This window comes from Diabrotica virgifera, chromosome 10 (assembly GCF_917563875.1).
Source record: "Diabrotica virgifera virgifera chromosome 10, PGI_DIABVI_V3a".
Taxonomy (NCBI): Eukaryota; Metazoa; Arthropoda; class Insecta; order Coleoptera; family Chrysomelidae; genus Diabrotica; species Diabrotica virgifera.
In genome coordinates, this window is record NC_065452.1 from 155,156,155 (window position 1) to 155,182,617 (window position 26,463).

Consider the following 26,463-nt stretch of genomic DNA (forward strand, 5'->3'; position numbering starts at 1 on the left):
CTACTAAACTAACGTTACCAAATTAAAAAATGGTTACAATACTGATATACACAGCGTGCCCGCGCCGTCTCTGGAGCCGTTATTCCTTCAAAATTTTCAGTCCCGAACGATAGCGAGAATCATCTTTCGTTACCAGAACTAGAAGGTGGTAACAGAATATAATAACGTGCAACGGATGCACATGTAATCACATGTAATCTCGCCAATATTTTCGTGCGTCTAGTGGGCTATTTACTGAATTAGGGACTATATTAACAAATATTTCTGTTGGTAAAAAATATAAATGGAATTATTTCATAGTAGTCATAAAATATTTATTTGCAAGATTTTTAACTGTTACCAATGGTAACAGTGGTTACATGGACGCTTCGCCAGTGCTACAAATCAATGGCCATTTGATATACGTTACTGGATAATAATTCTGATCCCACTATCGAGTATGGTTATCATTTTACAGTTTTGCGGACAATGTTTGTTTTGGTCTTGGCTACATTTTTATACAGGGTGATTGATTAGTGGGGTAAAGCTCAATAGATAGCAATAAAAGTAATAAACAAAAATTGTAGCCAACTTTGAGCTTCACATTACAAAATTAGTTAGAATGTTACAGGTTGTTCGATAACACAGTGGCAGACCAAACTTATGTTTTTTTAAATGGAACAACCCTATATTTAATTTTACATTCTAAATCCTGTTAACTTCTCCATCACCAAAATATAAAGGTTTGTTATGTTATACAGGGTATTTACAAAGTTATAACCAATTTTGTATGAAAATCGTAACAGTTCAACTCCCCTGTATAAATAAAAATAAGCACAACAGCAATGGTTTATTAATGCCATATTTTTTATTTATTGTCAAAATTTTCAAGATTTATTGACATTGCTATTTTCTTTATATCAAATACAGGATGAGTCAAAACGCAAGTACATTATTTTCTCAGTATAATGTTTGGAACACCCTGTATTTTATATCATTATTGAAAAGTAACATTACCGTACTTTAATTTTTATATAACATTCCCTATGTCCCAATTTATTGGTTTTCCAGATATTTTTTTTTCGGAGCAAATTATTTTAGGTGTCTAAATTTATCTAAATTTTAAGTCAGCTTTGACTGAATTGACAATTGACGATTACTGATTATCACTCCGGTAATCAATGTAACAATGTAACAAATAAGAAAATAAAAATAATTTATTGGTAATACATTTTACAAAAAAAAACACAAGAACAAACATGCAACATTTTTGAAACAATTAAAATAACTACTTTTTTATGTAAATGTAACAATAAATAAAGAAAGAAAATTAGTAGTTAATTCATTTTACAAAAAAAACACACAAACACAAAATACAACATTTTGTGAAGACAATTATTAAACGCTACTTTTGTATGTATGTAACAATGTAACAAATAAAGAACGAAAAATAATTTATCAGTAATACATTTTGCAAAAAAAACATGTTTGAAAAAATTAGAAGCTACCTTCAATAAAATATTTTTAATATTTAATTACATAAGGTGTTCAAAATTACCTCCTAACACATTTTATGCACGCCTAAAAACGATCATTGAAATGATGAGCTACTTACTCTACGGAGCATTTGTAAATTAACACATCGAAATACACTTTGTATTCTATTTTTCATATCATCCCTTGTTGTTGGAGGTATTTTATAAACTTCATTATTAACGTAACCCCAAAAAAATCGGTCCAGTTTATTAAATTCTGGTGATTTGGGTGGCCACGCTATCTGGTCCATTGAAAAATTAAAATATCTTGAAAACTAATAAATTTAAACATAGAGGATGTTATTGTTATCTAAAAACTAAAGTACGGTAATGGTACTTTTCAATAGTGATATAAAATACAGGGTGTTCAATTAAAAATTACTGAGAAAATAATGTATTTGCGTTTTGACTTACCTTGTATTTGATATAAAGAAAATTAGCAATATCAATAATTCTTGAAAATTTTGACAATACGTAAAAAAATATGGCATTAAGACCATATTGCTGTTTTGCTTACTTTTATTTATACAGGGAGTTGAACTTATTGTTACGATTTTTATACAAATTTGGTTATAACTTTGTAAATACCCTGTATAACATAACAAACCTTTATATTTTTGTGATGGAGAAGTTAACAAGATTTCGAATTTAAAATAAAATATAGGGTGTTCTATTTAAAAAAAACATAAGTTTGGTCTGCCACTGTGTTATCGAACACCCTGTAACATTCTAACTAATTTTGTAATGTGAATCTCAAAGGTGGCTACAATTTTTGTTATTAACTTTTATTGCTATCTATTATACTATAGCGGATCTATATATTGAGCTTTACCCCACTAATCAATCACCCTGTATACCTATAGATATTTTTAGGAAAGCTTTCTTAATACAAAATTAATTTCATTTTAGAGAATCTTCTGAATATTTTAAATATGAATAAACACTGTCTTGAATAATTATAATATGTGCAAGTATTATATTACACCTGGATTAGTGATTAACCATTTGAGTGTATTTAAACGAGGTTACCAAGAATACACTAATTATATTTATTAGTATTAATGTTGGTTAAATTCGTTAATCCGAATCTGATAATACAACAACATTGAAAAAACTGCCTCGATTTTTGCAAAATAATCAAGCTGGACAGTTATTTTAAATGTCCCGCCGATATGCAATTGTTTTTCAAAAGGAAGAAAGCATTTGATTGGTTTAGTTTGTATATGACTCTTCGATGGACCAATGCACGAATTTCGCAGTATCTGCGCAGACGTATTACTCCGTTGGTAGAAAAGTCGCCTGCTATTACCTCGTGCGACCGCGACCGGCCATATTGTAGTGAATGATTGACTGAGTGACGTACGGCTAAAGTAGCCATAAATAAATCTTCCAACATCTGAAAGTTGCGAAGAGCTTTCCAATAATTAACCATCATGGAAAATACGTATGGAATTGGCATTGCCAATAGGTACGCTCTTTTTTTGGATGATGAATCCGATCCATTGGAAACGCTTACTTTAAAAGAGCAGGAAAAAGAACTGAAAAAGAAAAGCAAAGTGGCCGAGAAAGAAAACAAAGTGAAAACACCGACCATACCAAAGGGAAAACCGACCCCAGCTCAAAAAAAACCGGTTAAAGATGTAAATCATAAGCCCCAGGAAAATAAACGCGACGGTGAGTATTTTTGTTATAATATAATATCAAGGCAGCCATTCTGTTCACCAAATAGTGTGCACATGTGATAATTCGTTTAATAACAATTGAAGGTGCTTGGGCAAAAATTGTATAAGTCCTACTGTATAAATTTTAATCAAATTGCCTTTGGTTTAGCCAAAATTTTTTGTACTATATTACCGTAATGATTGACTTACGAAACGATGTTTAGACTTTCTACTCTACTACACACATTTTTATAATCAAGGTTGTAATTATACTTAACAGGATTTAGTTATTTAAATTATATCGTTTTTGCACAGACAGCTTCTAATGTAAAAAAATCATTATATTCTTAACAAAGATACAAATTTTGAACCCTAACAAAATACAGATAGTGATAAAACCTACAAAAGAAGTCTACATTATAAAGCTTCTAATACAAACTCCTTGGATATTATTTTTATTATCAACATCTTCCCTTTTAGGTGTTGCAATATTTAGATCTTAATATACAAAAATACAATAATCCCAAAAGGGGAAGTTTATAATTCTTTGTCAAAGATACCTGTACATTTTTTGTGCTAAAAACATTTTACAGGATTTGTGTCTGATGTGCCTATTGTTTTTAGTAAAACTTAGGGGTTTCCCTATTTTTAATCTGAGTCATACTATGCCTTCACACTTTGACCATCAAAAGTTCTATTGTGTATTGAATATACTTTACCATTCCTGTCTCTATAAGAAATAGTCCTCAGTCCTAATATTATACTTTGTCAAGTTAGCTTTGAAACAACAAAGATTTGGCTTTGATGAGGTTTACTCTTTTGCAAAATATTCATAACAAAATATTTGTTTTAACCTAATCCAATGTTAGTTCAGTATACTTGATATGTATATAGGTTCAATTCAGATGGTAAGTAGTAGTGTCTGCTTCAATATCTTTCTCTTGTCTATCTCTATCTCTAGTTTTGTTTTTAATTCCTATTACAAACTGTCTGTTTTCTTTGCATTTTGAATCCATTTGATTTTTTGTTTCTTTGGGTTCATGTTTTTGTGCAAGTGTAGTTAATTTTCTGCAAAAACTTCATCCAGTTACTTCTTGCTTCTACATACTGTAATGAGTGCCTAAGCTATATATTGACGTCTTTTTAGAAATAATAAGCTTGTTCCGTCATTATTTTTGCTTCCCTCAGTATTTTTTCTAAAACAAAGTTTGTTGTCCATCCTTAACTTCACTCGACTCATACTATCATTCTTATTTTTATTGTATTATCTACATTTTTTACTTTATGAATGAATCTGTCATACTCGGCTCACTGATTCCAGTCTCACCTGTTTAGTAACTGTATGGATTAAACCAAAAGTATATTTTTGAAATTTTATAGTCATTTATACATCATCAGTTACAAATGGAAAGGCAGCCATTCCTTTTACGAAATAGTGTGCACCAGTGATGTAACGAATGTCATTTTTTGAACATTTGCGAATGCAGATGCGAATGTGAATATTAAGTTTCTTTAAATTTGGTTCTATTTTTGTAACGTTTTCTAAATTTATAATGCGAAGTTTATAACTTTATTACATAATACCAAATAATAAAATAAAGTGAAGGCTGATAATGTGATTGTACAAGGTTGTTACCTTTTCTTAACAAAAAAAAGATATGAGAAGTGAATAGATTTTGACTTTTTGAACCTAATATCATCTTTAAATATTTTTTTTCTCAAAATCATATTCACAAACTGTTCACACAAATTTTGCGGATGTGAATATGAAAGCGAATATTCGTGAATGTGAATACAAATATTCGCTACATCACTAGTGTGCACATGTGGTAATTCAGTTAATAACAATTGAAGGTGCTTAGTCAAAAAGTGTATAAGTCGTACTATATAGATTTTAATCAAATTGCCTTTGTTGTTCTGAAGCTATTTCCTTGTGGCATTTTTATAATTACGTATTTTTTATGGGAATTAAGTATTTTGTATTTTGACAACGAAACCCGATTTGGGCTTCGAAACGTTAATAAATTCATTTTTTAGTAAAATTGTGACTTATTTCCCATAAAAAATACGTAAATTGCCTTTGGTTTAGCCAAAATTTTTTGTACTATAATTCTGTAATAATTGACTTACGAAACAATGTTTAGACTTTCTACTCTACTACACACATTTTTATAATCATTAATATATGGTTCGAATATAAGGTTGTACTACAGTAAAACCTCTGTTAACTGAAACCTTTTTAACCGAAAAGGCTGACAGTTTCAATAATTCCTTCAATAAAGTAAACTTTTATCGAAAAATGGCAACAATTCAATGTTAATTTGTCAACATTGGTTTCATACAACTAAAGAACACAATATATACAACACATTATGAAATCACCTCATAGTATTTTTTAAAACCAAACAAAAAATCTAATGTGGCTTTTACGAGGTTTATTCTTTTACAAAATATCCATAAAAAATATTTGTTTCAATCTAATGATTCAATTCAGAGGGTATCAGCAGTAATATCTGTTTCAATCTCTCTCTTATCTATCTCTGTATTTTGATTTTTAATTCTTATTATAAACTGTTTGTTTTCTTTGCATTTTGGACTAATTTGGTTTTTTGTTTCTTTGAGTTCATATTTTTGTGCAGGTGTTGTTAATCTTCTGCCAAAACTTCCAGTTACTTCTTGCTTCTAAATACTGTAACAACATCTTCATAAGCTAGATATTGATGTTTTTAGGAGAAATAATAAGCTTGATTGGTTAACATTTTTGCTTGTCTCAGTACTTTTTCTAAAACAAGGTTAAATAATATTGATCCCAGTTTCAAGTCTACCTTAACTTCTCTTGTTTGATACTCTCACTCTTTCATTGTATCATCTGTATTTTTTTTACTTTATGAATGAATCTGTCATACTAGGTTCACCATTCACTGTATTCTATGTTTCTATATGCTTCTTTTTCCTTGAATCTCTCTCTGCATAATAAGTTGCAGCAAGTTATATCTCTCTCCACATGTAATTTATTTTTATTTTATTTATCAACGGGCAATCACCCAATTAAAATACAGTATAAACATTAATCATACGAGATTTATGACCTAACCTAAAGTAAATTTATTTATTTATTTATTTATTTATTTACGGGATTACCCCCATTACAACTCATACAGTATAAAATCAATCTCTGTAATATCTACTAAACTAGAGTAAAATAAATCTTAATTACATACTTATTAAACAAAAACGAAATATTAATAGTTATCCATTACACATATTACATCTATTACACAAATCAGTTAAAATAAACAAAAAGTACCTGTCAAGCTCTTTTAATCCGATTCTTAAAACCAGCCAAGGAGACACCAAACATTTCTAAGTTATTCTCGTTTATAATTTTTAGTGTTCGCTCAATGGGCGAATGCATACCATAGTTTGTCCGATGAAAAGGTATATAAAACAAATCAACATGTCTGAGACTTCTGGAGGGAACATATAAATTAATAGATTGGAGAAGTTCAGAACAACAAATTAAACCATTTATTAATTTAAACACAAATACCAAATCAGAGTTATCTCGTCGAGTTTTTAATAAATTCATGTTGAGTGTTTTTAAAATATAGGTATAATCATGATTAGTAATGCGTATGTTTAATTTGTATGCACAATATCTCAAAAATTTTTTCTGCAATCTCTCCAACGTAGTAGAATGAGCTTGGTATTGTGGAGACCATACAATAGATGCATATTCCACTTTAGATACAACCAAAGCATAATATACCGTTCTTAAAGCCCCTACAGATAGTCTCAGACAGTTGCGAATGATAAAGCCCAAAGATTTTGATGCATTTACTGTTACACTATTTATATGTTGCACAAAACGCAACTGCTCATCAAATGTGACTCCTAAGTCTTTTATTGTTTTAACATAAGACAATTCATTTTCATTAATTGTGTAAGAAGTATCATATTTTTTATTACCTCTATAAAAGCTTATATAACAGCATTTAGCAACATTTAAATGCAAAATATTATTCTCACACCAAATACTCAACCGGTCTAAATCTTCTTGAATTAATGTTACATCAACATTTGAATCTACGGATTTAAATAATTTCAAATCGTCTGCAAACATCAGGAAATCGCAATTTCTAAAACACTCTGATATATCGTTCACAAATATATTAAATAACAAAGGTGAACAGTGAGCTCCTTGGGGTACTCCTGATGTCACATGAATTATATTTGAATTAAAACAACCTACTCTCACCTGCTGTGTGCGATCTCTTAAAAAGCTATTGAACCATTGTAAGGATTGATGACTGAAGCCAAAAGCATTTAATTTTCCCAATAACATGTTATGATCTACTCTGTCAAATGCCTTGGAGAAGTCAGTATAAATAGTATCCATCTGACTTTTATTCTCCAACGCGTTTAATATTTTTTGTTCAAAGAGTACTAAATTTGTTACCGTTGATTTATTCTGAGAAAATCCATGTTGATTGTGTATTAGACGCTCTTTACAATAAAATTTTAATTGATCGTGCAATAGTCTATCAAAAAGTTTTGGTATAGAGGATTGTTTACAAACGCTTCGATAATTTGTTATGTCTTGTTTATTACCTGATTTAAAAATTGGACAGATATAAGAGTGCTTCCATAAATTGGGAAAACTGATGTCTTTAATGATGACTCAAAAAGAAGATATAAAGGATTAGTTAGTGAATATATACAGTTCTTTAGAAAGTAATCGGGAATACCATCTGGACCACTGCTTAACTTATTGGGTAGGGATAAAATGTTGTTGAAAATATCTTTCACTGATATTGAAAAATTAGGTATAAAAAGATTGTTGTTTCCCTTTACTTCCAAGTTATTAATATTTGATTGTGGCGAATAAACTGTTGAAAAAAATTGACGGAAACAGTTTGCAATCTGTTGTCCGTTTGTTGCTATAGCATTACCATAGTACATACTGTTTGGTAAATCATTTGATGCTCTCTTACTGTTTACAAACTGCCAAAAGTACTTAGGATTACTGCATAAATTATGATTTACTTGATTCAGATAAGTGTTATAACATTGATTTGATAGATCCTTACACAATCTCCTAAGTTCTGAAAAAATCACATAATCCTCTTGATTACAGGAAGCTAAATCATTTTTATGAGCAATTTTTTTCTGTACAACTAAATAACGCAAGTTGGCATCAAACCATTTTGGATAACTAGAAGTTTTAAATCTTTTCACCGGTACAAACAATGATAGTGACATATTAAGTATGTTGTAAAATTCTGTTAAAGCATCATCAACATTTGACAAATTCAAATGGTCTTCCCAAGGTATCATTGAAAGATAGTTATTGAGACCTTCATAGTCTGCATTTACAAAATCATGATAAAATTCAGTATATTCTAATGACTTACCTCGATGTTCACACAAACTAATATTGTAAGTGTAACTTATGTGATGATAACTATTTTTAAAAATCGGATCTGAGGCTTTTGCTACTTGTAAATCACAAACATTTGTAAATATTAAGTCTAAAAACACATTTCTTTCATTTGGAATATTAATCATCTGGAAAAAATTCAAGTACCCATAAAACTCAGCTAAGTACAATGCATGTGAACCTTGAGGACAATTCACCAAGACACCTGATTCATTGTTATCCCATGAAGCTTCCGGAAGGTTGAAGTCTCCGAATATATATGTCTTATGATGATTATACCTTTGGGATATATCTTCGACTGATAAACAGTGTTGTTCATATATTTGTTCTACGGATTTTGGTGGAATATATACCCCTCCAATTATAAAATTTTCTTTACCAAATGAGCATAAAAGAAAAAGTTGTTCAATAGATTTGTACAAGGGTTTCAGCACAGTTACCTTAATGTAGTCTTTAACAACAATCAAAATACCTCCTCCTCTTGACTTATAACTATTATCACGATCACATCTAAAAGTTCTATATGAAGGTATTTTAATTTCACTATCTAAAATATCCTCGTGTAACCAACTTTCAACAAATATAAAAATGTCATAATCAGAACATAAAATAGAACTAATCAGATCTTGAATTTTTGTACGAAGTCCTCCGACGTTCTGACAATAAACTTGTAATGGGGATGAGATTAGTTTTTTCCTTCTTTCTTGAATGATTCAATTTTTGGTACACCATTTCTGTATTTTATGGCAATGTCTTTTTCGCCTTTATTTTGTCTGTCTTTTAATTCTTTCCAAGCTTTACTGAACATATCCCTTTGCATATTTGTTTGATCACTATTTATTTTGATTGTTGAGTTCTGTAGTCTTTTCTTACTCCTTAAAATGTCCTTAACAACACCATTATTGGAAAAAATAGCTCTAAGTGGACGAGACTTACCACCCGTGTTCTTTCCTACTCGAACAACCTTCACTAAATCCTCCAACGCTTCATCTTTTCCCATTTGTTTCATAATTTCCTCGACTTTGGCTTTGTCTTGTTTTATCCTATCTTCAATATTCTCAGAATTCAATTCGGGAACATTGAATAACATAATATTGTTAGATTTTACAATTCTATCATTTATTTCTATCAACATTTCCTCAAATGGCAAACCTGGCGCATTGGAGTTGCATTTCAGTTCATCAATAGTCTTCCTTAGATCACAAATCTGATTATCCTTTTCGTGTAAGGATTTTTCATTGGCACACTTAAGTTTCTCTACCTCAATCTTTAGATCTTCAACCATAGACTTCAAAATTGGTACTAACAGTAAACCTTGCTCACAATCCTCACAAAAATATTTTAATTTCCTAGTATCTGCTGCCAATTGAAGACATCTTACTTCTGTAGCTGTTATACTGGCACAATTAATATGTATAGCCCTCTTACATCCATCACACTTGAAAGAAGTCTTATCCTCTGCAGCATCTTTCTTGCATAACAAGCATTTGCCCATATTTGAATATTCAACAAAATGTCAAAAATAAACCCTTTAATAAAGATAGTAAGTCACTTCACTGGTATATGGTAATTACTTATCTATCACTATCAATTTGTCCTAATTGCTTCAAGTTTTTGTTTAAAAAAGAAAAACTAAAGGTACAAACTTTGCATTGCAATTATTGCAATTTACAGACAAACAAATTGTTTTTCCAAAAAAAGAAAGATGATCTTCAAATTCCTTGTACTAATTCAGCATATTTGATATAACTTTAATAATTAATTGTTGATATTTACTTGTAAAACAACAGTTTTTTAGGAGCAATTGCTAATTACATCCATCGAGGTTGATTTCTAATTTTAAACTCCACCATTAAAACTCCACAACTCCACACCATTAAAATTTAAAAATTTTAATCATACAAACTAGGAACACTAAATAAATAACAAACATTAACAAAAAATGTACAAAACACAAGGATATCAAGTTATCACATACAGTTTTTAAGCTGAGCTTTAAATTCATTTGGAAAACTATAACAATCTAAACCTTCCGAATATTGGTTAGCAAACCTAGGTGTTCTGGGCATGAAGGAATTGTGTCCATAGTTAGTGCGATGGGGTCTAATGTAAAAAGGTTGATTTAACCTCGTTTGTCTACTGGGAACATGGAGGCTAATTTTCTCCAATAGTTGAGGATCAAAATTATTGGAGTGTAGTATATTATAAAACATTGTGAGATCCTTATGCATGTGTCGGATTTGAAGAGAGGTTATGTTGAGAGACTTTTCTATATTAGAATAGTTAATTTCATCAACCCTCTGGTTTTGTTAATATGTCAGAGATATTCAAAATTTTCTTGTTTTGATTTTATTTAAGATTTCCATTTTTGTATTCATCTTTCTCAAAACCTCTTTGCTAGAGGTCCTGTCATTTGGGATGGTACTAACTTGCATATTATTGCACTTATATAGAAGTCAAAATTAAAGTTTCTTCCTAAGCCACGTCTTGGTAAATAATTTCAATACTCAGTAGCAAAATTCACTGTCAGTAACCAATCACCAACTTTAAAGACAGTTCTTAGACCATTTTTAGATGTGCCATAATACGCAAATTAGTGCCTTCCCAAATGACGGGACCTCTACATATTCTGTGTATACAATATTTTGTGAGTTTATTGAATTCTGAAAATATTATATACACACACATATTATTATTATGTGGTCATAGTGAATATTTCAACAAAAAAAATGCACAAATGCAGTTTATTGCACAATAAAACTGCATTGATTAAAACATGAGTTAATGTTTGAAATTTCATAGTTGTTTATACATTAGTAATTACAAATGGAAAGTTTTTGATGACGATTCATGAATATTTACACTCTCATTGATTTTTTTTTCTTTTTTCAATGAAAGCTAAGTATGCAATAGTAAGTTTATTTGAGCTATTATTACTGTGAGCTAGGAATCTTTGTATTGTATTTTTCCAATCTGTCAAAATGTTCCAGACCTGAGTGAAAGGACTATACTGCTGCATATAACTTTATATAACCCGTTTTGACTCATGTTTATGCCTGTTTGAAATGAAGAAAAACTATTTGTCCTTTTGTTGCTAATATCTTTCAATGTTTTTGCTTGGAGAAGACATTGATCTGTCACTCCTGTATTCTTTCTGAAGCTGTCAATTCAGTCTTTTTTTATCATGATTGCCAGTTTTGTCAGTTTATGGCATCTCCTTTTTTTTAAGTCTGGGACATAGTGTTGACCATTATTTTGTAATTTTTTCTTGCCTTTAATTTGTTATACCATTTGAACCATTTACCAATAGTTCTGCTGAAATACCATGACTTCCTGGGTTTCATTTAAGGGCAGCCAAAACTTAAGAAAATTGGATTTCTGAAGTTTTTTGGGTTATGATTGAAAATTATTCTCTGAAACCTTCCCTTTCCAACAATATATAACACATAGTAGAAAATATCCATGGTTACAAAATTATTTGTCTTTTGAATGGCTGCACTCAATTTACCATGTACCAGGTAATGGGGGGGGGGGGGGTGTGTATGGAATACTGCCAATTTATGCTCAAAGTGTATCCCGATGGGCGGTTTTATTTTTATTTAGCGTATGGCTTAAGTATATCACAGAATATATTTAGATTTATGCATTATACAATGCATCACAAACAGATGTCATGCATTATACAATGCATCACAAACAGATGTCCAATTTTTTTATATATTCGATTGACCCTTCGGTTGCCATTATTGTCTATAGGGTCGCCTGTGTATGCTCTGCGTGGACAGTCCTGAACAATGTGACTGATCGTCTGTCTTGCAGCGCCGCAGTCACAAGAAGGCGAGGGGAGTTTACCCCATCTGTGGAGGGAGTCGGCGCATCTTCCACAGTTTGTTCGAATTCGATTAAGGGCTGCCCAAATCTTACGGGGACGTTCAAATTCGCCAGGTTTCCCTATGATGTCCGGTAGACTATGGTAATGTGGATCTGTCCTACTTTCCCAATCTTCTATCCATCAATTTGGCGGCAGACGAACGATGGGCGGTTATAACCCCCAAAGCCTCCCGTTTCCACCACTGGTACCGTTAGCTTTCTTTATAGCCTATTAGAGTGTTTTATGTTTTTGCGATTTCCCAAATACTAGGTTGTTAACTTTTGATGTCAAAGGTCTCTGGATCATTAGATGATAAAAGGTTCAAATTTTTACAGTAGTTGTAGATAGATCATATCAAGTTCCTGGTAAAGTTTTATTGAAAAATGTACAAAAACAAGGAAAATAAAAAATAAAATCTAAACTTTTTTGGGTTTTTTTTGTAAAAGTATTTTAAAAATTTTTAAAACGAATGTTTTTTTCACTCTAACACTATGTAATGTAAGTAAGCACATGTCACTCATCAGCAACATCCATACTGGAGAGGGAAACTGAATGTTGCTGATGAGCTGCATGCTCAGCAAACTTGTTAAGTTCAATTCTGAAATCATTTTATATCTACTCTAATTTTATAAATTTTCTTAAATTATGGATTCTAATTATTTCTTCTTTATCTAGAGCTAGTAAATTATTTAATTGAAATAAAGCCCTTCAGGTCCATCCAGTAAAGAAGTTCACCAAGCATTCCAAAAGTGCAATGAGAATTATGGCAGAACAATTTTTCAATATCTAGAAACCTTCTATTTACATAGAACCAATTAGTTAATACATTTAACTTAACTAAGCATCTTGAAATCATCAGCAAACTTTAAACCTGACAAGAATTTGATGCAGTTGTTGCTGAGTATTACTCAAATAATACATTAAAAATTGAAACATGCACTTTTGCCTTTTTGCGTTCCACCTGCTTCAGTTTATTTATAATTACATTGTTAGTCTCATTATTTTTTTTTTCAGAAACTAATACTAATCACTAAAAGCTTTTAAATATTTGGACCTGAAAGTAATTACTAGAAAATTGTGTGAATATCTAAAGCCATACTTATACAATATTTTATATGTACAAGACTTCTGAGCATTTTATATGAAAATTGTTTAGGGAAAATGTGAGAATAGCAACATAATTTGGTCTTTTTTATATATCCCGTAAGGTTCTTGAAGTGACTTAATCTAACTATCACTTTTGCCCAGTGTTGTTCTACCTGCTTAAGTTTATTAATTTATAATTAGATTTTTAATCTCATATTTTGTTTCAGAAACTAAACCTGCCCCAAGAAACAATGTTGACGGAAAACCAGAACGGTCCTTTAATAGATTCAATAATGAAAATCGTGAAGAAAGAAATAATAGGCGAAACCGTGAGGATAGACCATATAATGGACCATCTGAAAATAGGTGAGTTGTACAAAAAGTATTTGTTGTTAATAGAATAATATACCTCCTAATTGATAAACAAGCAATTATGACTCAGGATCATTATTTTTATGTATCTATGAATGGTGTGTAATGTTTACCTTTTAATATCTTTATGTTGTCCAGATAACTATTTTAACATAACATTGATAACAGTATATTGATTAAACTAATTTACAAACATTTTTTCATATGTAATAGGTACCTGTTTTAAATTGTTATTTTAAAATTATTTTATTTTCTTTTTATTTTTCTTCTAAAACCATTTGTGTACCGGCATTATCTCAACTTTGCATTAAAAGCTTGTCAGAAAATAGGAAAATACCAACCATCAAATGATACTTTTCAAAATTTTAGATCAATCAAATACACTTCTCCAAGAAATTAACACACCACCAAAAATGGGTAATTTTTGATGTCTCAAATTTCCTAAACCTCTTGTCCGATTTAAATGATTTTTTGATATGAAATAAGCTTACTCTTTAATATCACTGTAGTAATATTGTTCCTAGACAGGTAAACTGTTATTGTATACCAGGTGTATCAATCAAACTGTGTTTTTTTCTCAAAGTTTGCAACGCCCTGTGGAATATTCTAGCATTTATAAAACAGTGAAATTAAAACCCAACTATAGCCTCAGGTTTTTGTAACATTTTGTTTTTTGATTCATTCGCTTATGTTGGATAAAAAAGTTACATAGGTAGGTACTTTAAGTAGCCATGTTTTTCATCAATATATCCTCATTTTCTGCCTAGTTTAATAAACAAGCCTAAAGTAGGCGATGAGAAATTAACAATTTGATAAATGTCAAATTGTTAACAGTCAAAAAGTGTCTGGTTGGTTGTGAAAATTAGTAGATTTATTATTTAAAGTTTCGATTAAGTCCGTATTTTTTTTTGTTTGGTGGAAATTTGACCTGAAATGAGTGTGTTCAAGCAGTGACCTTATGAAGGACTTAGCTACCATGCTATCGGCTCCTTATATTGGTAACAATTTTTTGCTAATGCACGATAATACAAGACCTCAAGTTGCACGAAATCTAACTGAATATTTACAACAGGTAAATCTTCGGACTTCAAATTGGCTACTATATAGTACAGATCTTAACTCGATCAGACATTTATGGAAAATAATTGGCAGAAGACTATGACAACGTTTGCCACCTCCTAGAATCTTACAAGAGGTAGAAACAGTAGCTCTCGAGATTTGGAATGATGTTAATCAAGACCAACTAGCAAACTTCATTTGTAATATAAAAGTACCTATCTCTTTTATTATCGAACATAGGAGAATGAATCAAAAAACAAAATGTTAAGAAAGATTAAGGCTACAATTAAGTTTTAATTTAACCGCGCGCCTCTACATTTAACCTTGACGTTCACACAAACTAATATTGTAAGTGTAACTTATGTGATGATAACTATTTTTAAAAATCGGATCTGAAGCTTTTGCTACTTGTAAATCACAAACATTTGTAAATATTAAGACTAAAAACACATTTCTTTCATTTGGAATATTAATCATTTGGAAAAAATTCAAGAACCCATAAAACTCAGCTAAGTACAATGCATGCGAACCTTGAGGACAATTCACTAGCTAGGACACCTGAATCATTGTTATCCCGTGAAGCTTCAGGAAGGTTGAAGTCTCCGAATATACAGGGTGATTGATTAGTAGGGTAAAGCTCAATAGCTCCGCTATAGTAATAGATAGCAATAAAAGTTAATAACAAAAATTTTAGCCACCTTTGAGCTTCACATTACAAAATTAGTTAGAATGTTACAGGGTGTTCGATAACAAAGTGGCAGACCTAACTTATGTTTTTTTAAATGGAACACCCTATATTTTATTTTATATTCGAAATCCTGTTAACTTCTCCATCACAAAAATATAAAGGTTTGTAATGTTATACAGGGTATTTACAAAGTTATAACCAATTTTGTATGAAAATTGTAACAAGTTCAACTCCCTGTATAAATAAAAATAAGCACAACAGCAATGGTTTATTAATGCCATATTTTTCTATTTATTGTCAAAATTTTTAAGAATTATTGATATTGCTAATTTTCTTTATATCAAATACAGGGTGAGTCAAAACGCAAGTACATTATTTTCTCAGTAATGTTAAATGGAACACCCTGTATTTTATATCATTATGGAAAAGTAACATTTACATACTTTAATTTTTTTATATAACATTTCCTATGCCCAAATTTATTAGTTATCGAGATATTTTCATTTTTCAGAGCAAATTATTTTAGGTGTTTAAATTTATCTAAATTTTAAGTAAGCCATGACTGACTTGACAATTGAAGATTACCGATTATCAATCCGGTAATCAATGTAACACTGTAGCAAATAAAGAAATAAAAATAATTTATTAGTAATACATTTTACAAACAAAAACACAACCACTACATGCAACATAATATTTAGCCAATTAGATAATTTAGCCAACTGGTGTCTTAATAATGGGATGGATTTGAATGTCAACAAGTGTCACATTATCCGGTTTTGTCGGAATCATCATTTATCAGTATTTAATTATACCATAAATGATCAATTATTGGATACGGTAGACTCAATTAAAGATTTAGGTGTTGTTCTTGATTCCTCTCTGAGCTTTAACCATCACATCAACAATATTACTCAAAGATCCATGAAAATGCTTGGCTTTGTTAAAAGGACAACTCGTGATTTCACGAATGTGTTCACTATTAAAATGCTCTATTGTTCTTTAGTCAGGACGCACCTTGACTACTGTTCTCCAGTTTGGTCCCCACATTATTTACACCTCAAGAACAAACTTGATAGTGTTCAACATAATTTTCTTAGATATATTGGGTTCAAAAAACACATCAATTATAATTATACAGATATGGAACGATTTTTGAATATCTCTTCTCTGGATGTCCGTAGGAAGCGTAAAGATCTCACAGTATTGTTTAATATTATCAATGGCATATATTACTGCCCTGAACTCCTTGCTAAAATATTGTTGTTTGTTCCACCACGATCAACAAGACAAATTCAAACCTTTCATATTTCTTTTCATAGATATAATTACTCATATTTTACTTTTGTTCCTAGAACACTAAGACTTGCTAACTCCCTAGGTGACCTTTTACTTTTTGGTAACTCTGTTGATGTTTTTAAGAACCATTTAACCAAATTAAATATTTAGCAATGTCATAACCTTGTTATTTGTTGGTAATTAATGTTTTGTAATTATTTTACTTTGTCATGTCTTTTTAAATGTTTTGTACTCTCTCATTTTATTCTTATATATTCAACACTGTAATTATCAATATCTTATTAATCTATTACCGAATTGGGCTTGCCCGTATAAATAAATAAATAAATAAATAAACATTTTTGAAACAATTAAAAACTATCTTTTTATGTAAATGCAACAAATAAACAAAGAAAATTAGTAATAAATTTTACAAAAAAACACAATACAATATTTTGTGAAGACAATTAAACACTACTTTTGTATGTAAATGTAATAATGTAATAAATAAAGAACGAAACATAATTTATCAGTAATACATTTTGCAAAAAACATGTTTGAAAAAATTAGAAGCTACTTTTAATAAAATATTTTTAATATTTAATTACATAAGGTGTTCAAAATTATCTCCTAACACATTTATGTATGCCTAAAAATGATCATTGAATGAGCTACTTACTCTACGGAGCATTTGTAAATTAACACATCGAAATACACTTTGTATTCTATTTTTCATCTCATCCCTTGTTGTTGGAGGTATTTTATAAACTTCATTATTAACGTAACCCCAAAAAAATCAGTCCAGTTTATTAAATTCTGGTGATTTGGGTGGCCACGCTACTGGTCCATTGAAAAATGAAAATATCTCGAAAACTAATAAATTTAGACATAGGGAATGTTATCTAAAAATTAAAGTACGGTAATGGTACTTTTCAATAGTGATATAAAATACAGGGTGTTCCATTTAAATTACATAAATACTGCAGTACACAATTTCTATCATATTCTGAGTATGGCATTAAATCTTTTTGTGCCCAAAAAGAAAAGTAAGGTATCAACTTTCCCAAAGTGGTTCAATGCTGAGTTGAGAAATTTAATCATCCAAAAGAAAATAGCTCAAAAAAATTACAAGAATACTGGCATATCGCAATCGCTGTTATTACATAGAATTTTCAAAGTTATATAGTCAATGTATTATTTTATCTAAAGAATGTTTTGTGAATTACAAAAAAGACCTTGAAAATAATTTTAATACCGATCCCAGGTCATTTTGGAGATTTTTTAGCTGAAAAAATATATGATGTTCCTAATAATATGTATCTAGCTGATAAAAAAGCTGTGAAAGGTGATCAGATAAGTGAACTTCTTGCTGTTTACTTCTCTGAAGTTTATGTTTCTTCCCTGGATGTAAGTTATCATGACACATTTAATAATTATTCATCTATAAAGTGTGATTCTTTGACAGTGGAAATTATTTAAGACGGTTTGTCAAAACTTTCTAATAATGTAACAGCTGGACGGGATGGACTTCCCGATTTTTTCTTGAAAAACTGTGCTTACAGTCTAACTCAACCATTGTTTGTTCTATATAACTTATCATTGAAATTAGGCATTCTTCCTGATAAATGGACAACTAGCCATTTAATTCCAATTTTCAAATCTGGTGAAAGAGAAAATATAGACTAAACTACTTGATAAGTTGATTTATAACCATATTTTATTAGTTTTACTTGTCAACAATTAATAAATAATTATCAACATGGCTTTATGCACAAGAAATCCACAACTACAAACTTACTATCTTATGAAACATCTATTATCAGAGATCTGGAAAGAAAATGTCAGGTAGATTCTGTATACACAGACTTTTCAAAAGCCTTTGATAGGATTGACCACTATTTACTGCTACATAAACCTAAGGCATATGGTTTCAGCGATCAGCTTTTAAAGTGGTTTGCTAGCTATTTAATAGGTCGCACACAAAAAGTCAAACTGGGTTCATTTATGTCAGATGCAATACAAATAAAATCTGGAGTTCCACAAGTTGCTCATTGCTCGCCCCTTCTGTTAAATCTATTTATTAACGATATAGGTGAATGTTTTAATTACTCTAAGTACTTGCTATTTGCTGATGATTTGAAGATGTACAGATCTATCAAAGATCATGAATATTGTAGTCTCCTTCAAAACGATCTCAATAATTTAGTTGAGTGGTGTAACAAAAACACTCTTTTTAAACGTTAATAAATGTCATTTCATTAGCTTCCACAAAGTTGCAAAAAAATATCAATCATCATATGTCATCGACAGTAAAGCGCTCTCTTATGTTAAAACAGTAAAGGATTTAGTAATAAACAGTAATATTCGATGAAAACTTAACGTTTGTGGATCACATTAACTATGTGACAGCAAAGGCTTCAAAAGTATTGGGTTATATACTTCGCAGTTGTGCTGATCTTTCCCTTAATACAATAAAGGCTGTTACTCATCATTGGTTATATTTATATTAAAATTCTCCTCTATTGTCTGGTCACCATTTTATAATGTTCATGTTGTTTGTCTCGAGAGAGTTTAAAATAAGTTTTTAAGATTTGCAGCGTACAGATTGGGATATAATGTTATTGAACTAAACCACAACTATACCATCATCTTTGCACTCCTTAAAAGACCGTAGAATTATAAATGATCTAGCTTTTATTTATAAACTATTAATGTATTTATGTTTATGTATTTGTTATGTATTGTATGTTTATGTATTAAATAGTGAAATCAATTGCCCTGATTTATTAAAATTAATAAACTTTAATGTTCCAAACCATGATCTGAGAAATAATAACTTGTTCCATGTACCTCATCATTCAACAAACTGGTCTTAACTCACCAATAGATAGAACTTTCGAGTCGCCTGAATGATTTGGACATCGATTTATTCTCTTCTTCCAGTAGAGTATTTAAAAACCGACTAAAATCAATTTTTCCAGTCAGCACTTATGTTTAATGTTTAATATTATATTTTCAGTAGATTTGTTAATTTTTGCCATGGTCAATGCTTTTGTATTATGTAATTTATTAACTTTTTATTGTCTGTAGTTAGTTGATTAATGTCGGTTTATATTATATTATTATTATGTATTGTCACTGCATAAGGTGGATTGTGTGTATGTTAAATTTAGTTTTATTGTAATGTACTTACTACAGTTTTAGGCTGTCACACTTTCATTTAATTCATTTAATTTTATTTTTTGTTTTTTTTACTGTTTTACTGGACTTTACTACTACTACTACTTTTACTTCTACTTATTGTTTATATATGTATATTTTTTATGAAATTGGGGAAACCCGTAAATAAATAAATAAAATAAATAAAAATTACTGAGAAAATAATGTACTTGCGTTTTGACTCACCCTGTGTTTGATATAAAGAAAATTAGCAATATCGACCATTCTTGAAAATTTTGACAATACGTTAAAAAATATGGCATTAATAAACCATTGTTGTTTTGCTTATTTTTATTTATACAGGGAGTTGAACTTGTTACGATTTTCATATAAAATTGGTTATAACTTTGTAAATACCCTGTATAACATAACAAACTTTTATATTTTTGTGATGGAGAAGTTAACAGGATTTCGAATTTAAAATAAAATATAGGGTGTCCCATTTAAAAAAACATAAGTTTGGTCTGCCACTGTGTTATCGAACACCCTGTAACATTCTAACTAATTTTGTAATGTGAAGCTCAAAGGTGGCTAAAATTTTTGTTATTAACTTTTATTGCTATCTATTACTATAGCGGAGCTATTGAGCTAATCAATCACCCTGTGATTGTTTCACCCTGTGAAACAGTGTTGTTCATATATATTTGTTCTATGGATTTTGGTGGAATATATACCCCTCCAATTATAAAATTTTCTTTGCCAAATGAGCATAAAAGTAAAAGTTGTTCAATAGATTTGTACAAGGGTTTCAGCACAGTTACCTTAATGTCGATGGCTTAAGCACACTTATTGTATGTCCACTTTTTTCAATAGTTGAGTTATGCACTGTACCTTCATGACTACCTAACATTCTATCATCCTGCACAGACGTTGTATGTCCTAACGCGTTTGGTGTGGTATAAATCACATTTCAAACTGTGCGCTGTAATGCTTTGCTATGAGAGCTTAAACATTCAAAGTCGATTTTCTCAAAAAGTACCTGCACGGACATACAATAAGTGTACTTTAAGCCATCGATGTAGTCTTTAACAACAATCAAAATACCTCCTCCTCTTGACTTTTATCACGATCACATCTAAAAGTTCTATATGAAGGTATTTTAATTTCACTATCTAAAATATCCTCGTGTAACCAACTTTCAACAAATATAAAAATGTCATCAGAACATAACATAGAACTAATAAGATCTTGAATTTTTGTACGAAGTCCTCCAACGTTCTGACAATAAACTTGTAATGGGGATGAAATTAGTTTTTTCTTTCTTTCTTTTGGTACACCATTTCTGTATTTTATGGCAATGTCTTGTTCGCCTTTATTTTGTCTGTCTTTACTGAACATATTATCCCTTTGCATATTTGTTTGATCACTATTTATTTTGATTGTTGACTTCTAATTAGTGTTGAGCATTAATCCTACATTAATCCCTTAACATACACACTCAAGTTAACTTGAGTGCGCTAAACTGGCCCAACTGTGCACACTTGAGATCATTCGAGCGGTGTTGATTTACCGTTGCTATAATTTTTCACACTCGAATGCAATCAAGAATTGAAAATAATAACGTGAAAGCAAAAAAAAAACAATTGTTTTATTAATTTTTATCATTTACATGGGATTGTAAGCTATAACACTTACTTATTCAAGTATAAAATATAATCCTTCTTCTACTTATCACTTACGACTTATCTGTTCCTTGTAAGCCGCTTTCTGACAAATTTGCGTATTCATATTCTGATTCGCTCATTTTTCAGAATATATATCACGCTCCTGCGCAGTAAACAAAATACGTTCCAACAAAAAAATAATCATTGATTGCATCGTCCTTCCGATTATTCTAACAAAAATGGTAATCGTTTAGTGACAGTTTCGTGATGAATACTTCAGTAATTGGATAAATGCAAGTACTAGTTGGACTTACCTGCGCACTAGGATCGCTTTTCACATTGAAAATAAATTGATTTTTTTTGACCGGTTTTTTTCAAAAAAATTGTGCGTTAAGGGGTTAAACTAATAAAAACTAATAAACTAATAAAACAACAATTTTTCTTAAAGATAGAACAGAAAAGTAAACATAAACAACATATTTCGAAACTTGCTATGAAGCAAACGCCCTGTAGTGTTATAATCATTGTAATATCATTAAAACTTAATATTAGATTCACTACATAATTCTAATGATCTTGATGCAGTAAAGCTGAATATCGAATAGGAAATAACATCAAAAGTTAATATGACATTTACAACAAAAGTTAGTAAAAACGATCTTTAAAATCTCCTTTTTTCGTATCTGTTTTCAGGGATCGTGAAGAAAGGCCTAGGAGAGAACCTGCGACTGGAGATTTTGAAAACCGCAACAATCGTGATCGAGGAGAACGACGTGAAGGACGTGAGGGACGCGCAATTGGAAACAGACCCGGAGCACCACGTGGCCAACGTAGGAATTTTGATGGAGACAGGCGAGGCAAAAGGGAATTCGATAGGCAAAGCGGATCAGACAAGACGTAAGTTTTAAATCATGGATCGTTAGTGTCATTAACATTTTCCGTGTTATAAAAAGAAAGCCCCAAAAGTCTTCAAATCATTTTTTTTTTGTTGACCATGTAGCAGATGTTAGCCCCCCTCAATATTAATCTAGTAGTATGTATCTTATGAGTTTTTCAGTAACTCCATAAGAATACTTGCACTCAATAGTAATAAAAATGGAATAGAACAGAACTCTTGAAGAGAAATATAAGAGATAGAACAGAACAGATAGGAAAGGGAAATTGTACTGGACAAAGTCAGTGAATCCGGGATGGAGCCGCCATTTCCATGGAGAGTGGAGTATCAAGGATTTAGTTTTGTGCGCCAGCTTCCGAGATCACTTCAACCATGTGAATTTACTGACAAATGACGAACTGACCGAAGATTGCTAAGAGTGCTGACCAAAGATTGCTAATTCTCTCCTATTTAACGGTGTCTTAATTGGCAAGTTTGGAGCGAGGTGTGGCGCTCCACGTGCCATTGGATCCCGTCTTAAGAAGGTTAAATGTGCAATGAGTATAATCAACACTTCATTATTGTAATTTTGTAGGGTTTACAAGATTTGTACTGTTACTCATCATAAAGTATTTTTGTTTGATTTTAATTAGAACTTAACTAAAAGGGCAAGATATATCTATTTAGTTTTTCTATTAGTAGTGAGTACCCTACATCTGGAATGTTTAATCATGAAAAAAAAATTAAACTACAGCGAACAGTAAATTTGACAATAACTGTGAAGTGGATAACGATTACACCAAAAAGGAAGTAGAAGTACTCATAAAAAATATTTCCTTGTTGGATTTCTTGATAATTCCAAAATATTCTGATAAAATTGTTAATTTTGATAAAAGTTCAAATTAATTTCTAAAAAAAATATGTCAGGATTTTGTAAATTATTAAATTTTAAAAATTTCAGATTGGGGTTTACAGCCTATGACATATGAGCAAATTTGTATTAAACTTTTTTGCATTAGTAACTCTACTTAACTACATTTTTCTGAGGTACTTCAGCTCTGCGTGCATTTTCAAAATTTTTTGTATGGTTAAGTTTTATATTATTAAATCGTTTAGACCAGATGGCATGTTAAGTTTAATATAAAGATATTATAACTAATTTTTAACATGGGGTGTTGCATTTTGAGCATATATTTTATTTTATATCAAGAGATTTGCTCTTATAGTAAAACTGAATTTGATAATTTTCAGCTCTCATAAATCAAATACTAAGGCATATGAAGATAATGTAGTGTAAAATACTTTTGGCAGCAGAAAAAATTGAATGAATAATTTGAAAAGAAAAGTACTTAAAAAGTGTGAAGCATTTAATTCCTAAGCGCTTTCAGCTTAAGAAGCCATCTTCAGAGCTATCAGAAGTCGAAATTTAAAAAATACTACTACAAAATAGGGAACCCATCGTTCAAAAAAGGACTTTTTTCAAAACTTTTAAAATTTTAAACTCTTTAAAAAAGAAACTTGTTTTTTTAATTTTGATTATTAACAAAATTTTGTTCTTTTTCCAACAATAGAATCCTTTTTTGTAGTGGTATTTTTTAAAATTTGACCATAGCTCTGAAGATGACTTTGTAAGCTGAAAGCGCCCACCTAGGAATTAAAAGCTTTTTACACTTTTAAAGTATTTTTGTAATTCATTATTTGTTCATAAGTCTATACAAAACATATCAGTCTTTTGCAATTGAGAAAAATAGACCTCATTGGTTCTTTCTAGTTCCTCCTCAAATAATTTCAGCTCACTCAGTCCAGTAAGCTTCCTCTGATTAGTAAAGACTACTTTTAGACACAATTCTTTATGTAATGGAGGGCATATCACATTTGATCTTCAACAGTACTGGAGATTTTCCTTGAGTCACTATTTACAATATAGTCTGCAAAACCCTGGACTCGGATTTCTTGGATACTAAGGCCATGAATCAGGTCATCAACAACTATATTTTGGTGGAAATACACCCACTTCATAGTACTTATTTGTTGTCTTTTGGTTTATGGTACCTTCATGCATATCTGTGGATATTATTCTGGCCTGAAGCTCTGAACATTCCACTTGCATGTTTCCTCCTCATCATGGCCACTATAAGTTCATAGAATTTGAAAGATACTCAAATGTACTTGTCTAAGATGTCTAAGAATATGGAAGAGCGACTGTGTTCTAGTGTAAACTACTTTCGATGTCAGATACAAGACTGTGTAGGGTGGCTTTACCTTATTTCTCTGCTTAATATGCCCATTGCCACTGGTGCAGTGGGTTTTTATTAAGATTTTTGTCTTCTTTTCATTCAAGATTTTTTCCATTATGCTAAGGTGTAATCTGTTTTTCGTAGTTTAGGAATAAATTCCATCCTCGCTCTTCTCTAAGCTTTGGGAATGTACCTTTGAGAATGACTAGCTCCAAATATTTGTATCAGGGAACACATAATTATGTAGCCTAGGAAATATACTATCCAATCCCATAGTTTACGCATTTTTGACAAGGGCTATAAATAGCCCTTGTAAAAAATAATTTTTCAGTAAAATTCCAGACACAAAGTAAACACAATATTAATTTAAAATGTTTTTACACTTCAGAAAATGATTTCCAGAAAATGTATAAGAAAACATATTTTCAGTTAAAAATGTGGGTATTTCTCATTAAAAATAGTACATGACAAAAATTTCAGAAGAGCACAGTTTTATATCTTTTCGTGTCAGATAGAAATACTTACTTTTTCGTGTCTGGATCCGACTACAGTTTTTCTGCCCAATATCGGGCTACGTCTACACCCTTTGTATTTGCGAGCCATAAATCATCGAGGGTGCACTGTGATGGGCAAAGTCTGCATACTCTCAGATGCTCCACGCTCTGTATTTCCCCACATTCACAAAGTGCGTCGTTATCTGTCTTGATGCCCCATTTAATAAGGTTCTGTTTTACAGGGGCAGCACCTGTGCGTATTCGGTTGAGTGTCCGCCAGGTTCTCCAGTCCAGGTTCATTCCATTAGGTCGTTCTGGGTGTAGGGGGAACAGTTCGGGTGGTTCGATTTTCGATTTGGTTCGACATTTCTCATAAACCGTTTCCTTGATTTAAGTCGGCTGATTCCTGGCGGTTCGTCGAACCCGTATAATTGGTGCCTTTCATCGAAAGTTTGCCTGAACTTCTCCACATATTGTGAGGCGCATCTACGGTTGTCTGGTGATGCGAATCCAGCTGCCCAGTACAGTAATGGTAGAGGGGTAGGCTTCATACAACCGGTAATTCTACATGTTTCATTTAACGCCGTGGTGACTTGTTGGGCGTGTCTAGATCTACCCCAGACGGGACAAGCATAGTCCCCTGTTGAGAAACATAATTAAGACCTGGGGGTTTTCACCCCACTTGCTCCCTACAAGTTTCTGGAGAAGGTTGTTTCTCATAGAAACCTTTTGTCTTGTGCTCTGACAGTGGAATTTATACGTTAGTGACCGGTCTAGTATCACTCCAAGATATTTGGGCCTATCAGTATGTTCCAAGCGTTCTCCCTCCCAAGAAACATTCAGTTTTACATGCGCCAGATGGTTGTTGAGGTGGAATGCACATACTTGGGTTTTAGTAGGGTTTGGCTTTAATGTGTTTTGTTTGTAGTAAGTTGACATCATGTTTAAAGGCCTCTTCCATTGTCGACTCTACTTGTGTGTTTTCCCCTTTACGGCCATACCAAGGTCGTCAGCGTACACAAAACTCTCAGTCCGAGGGTGCATTGGTTGGTCATTGGTGTAGATG

The 26,463-nt window shown here is 31.1% G+C and overlaps 1 protein-coding gene across 4 annotated transcripts in view; it reads left to right on the forward strand.

Moving 5' to 3' along the window:
• Positions 1 to 2,783: 2,783 nt before the first annotated feature.
• LOC114330690 (plasminogen activator inhibitor 1 RNA-binding protein) overlaps positions 2,784 to 26,463 on the forward strand; it is a 40,485-nt gene continuing 16,805 nt past the window's right edge. For all 4 annotated transcript variants that reach the window (XM_028280105.2, XM_028280106.2, XM_028280107.2 and 1 more), the window contains exons 1-3: positions 2,784 to 3,188; positions 13,800 to 13,938; positions 22,486 to 22,689. In XM_028280105.2, the coding sequence (XP_028135906.1) occupies positions 2,948 to 3,188; positions 13,800 to 13,938; positions 22,486 to 22,689 (584 nt within the window). In that variant the 5' untranslated portion in view covers positions 2,784 to 2,947. The remainder of the gene's footprint in view (positions 3,189 to 13,799; positions 13,939 to 22,485; positions 22,690 to 26,463) is intronic.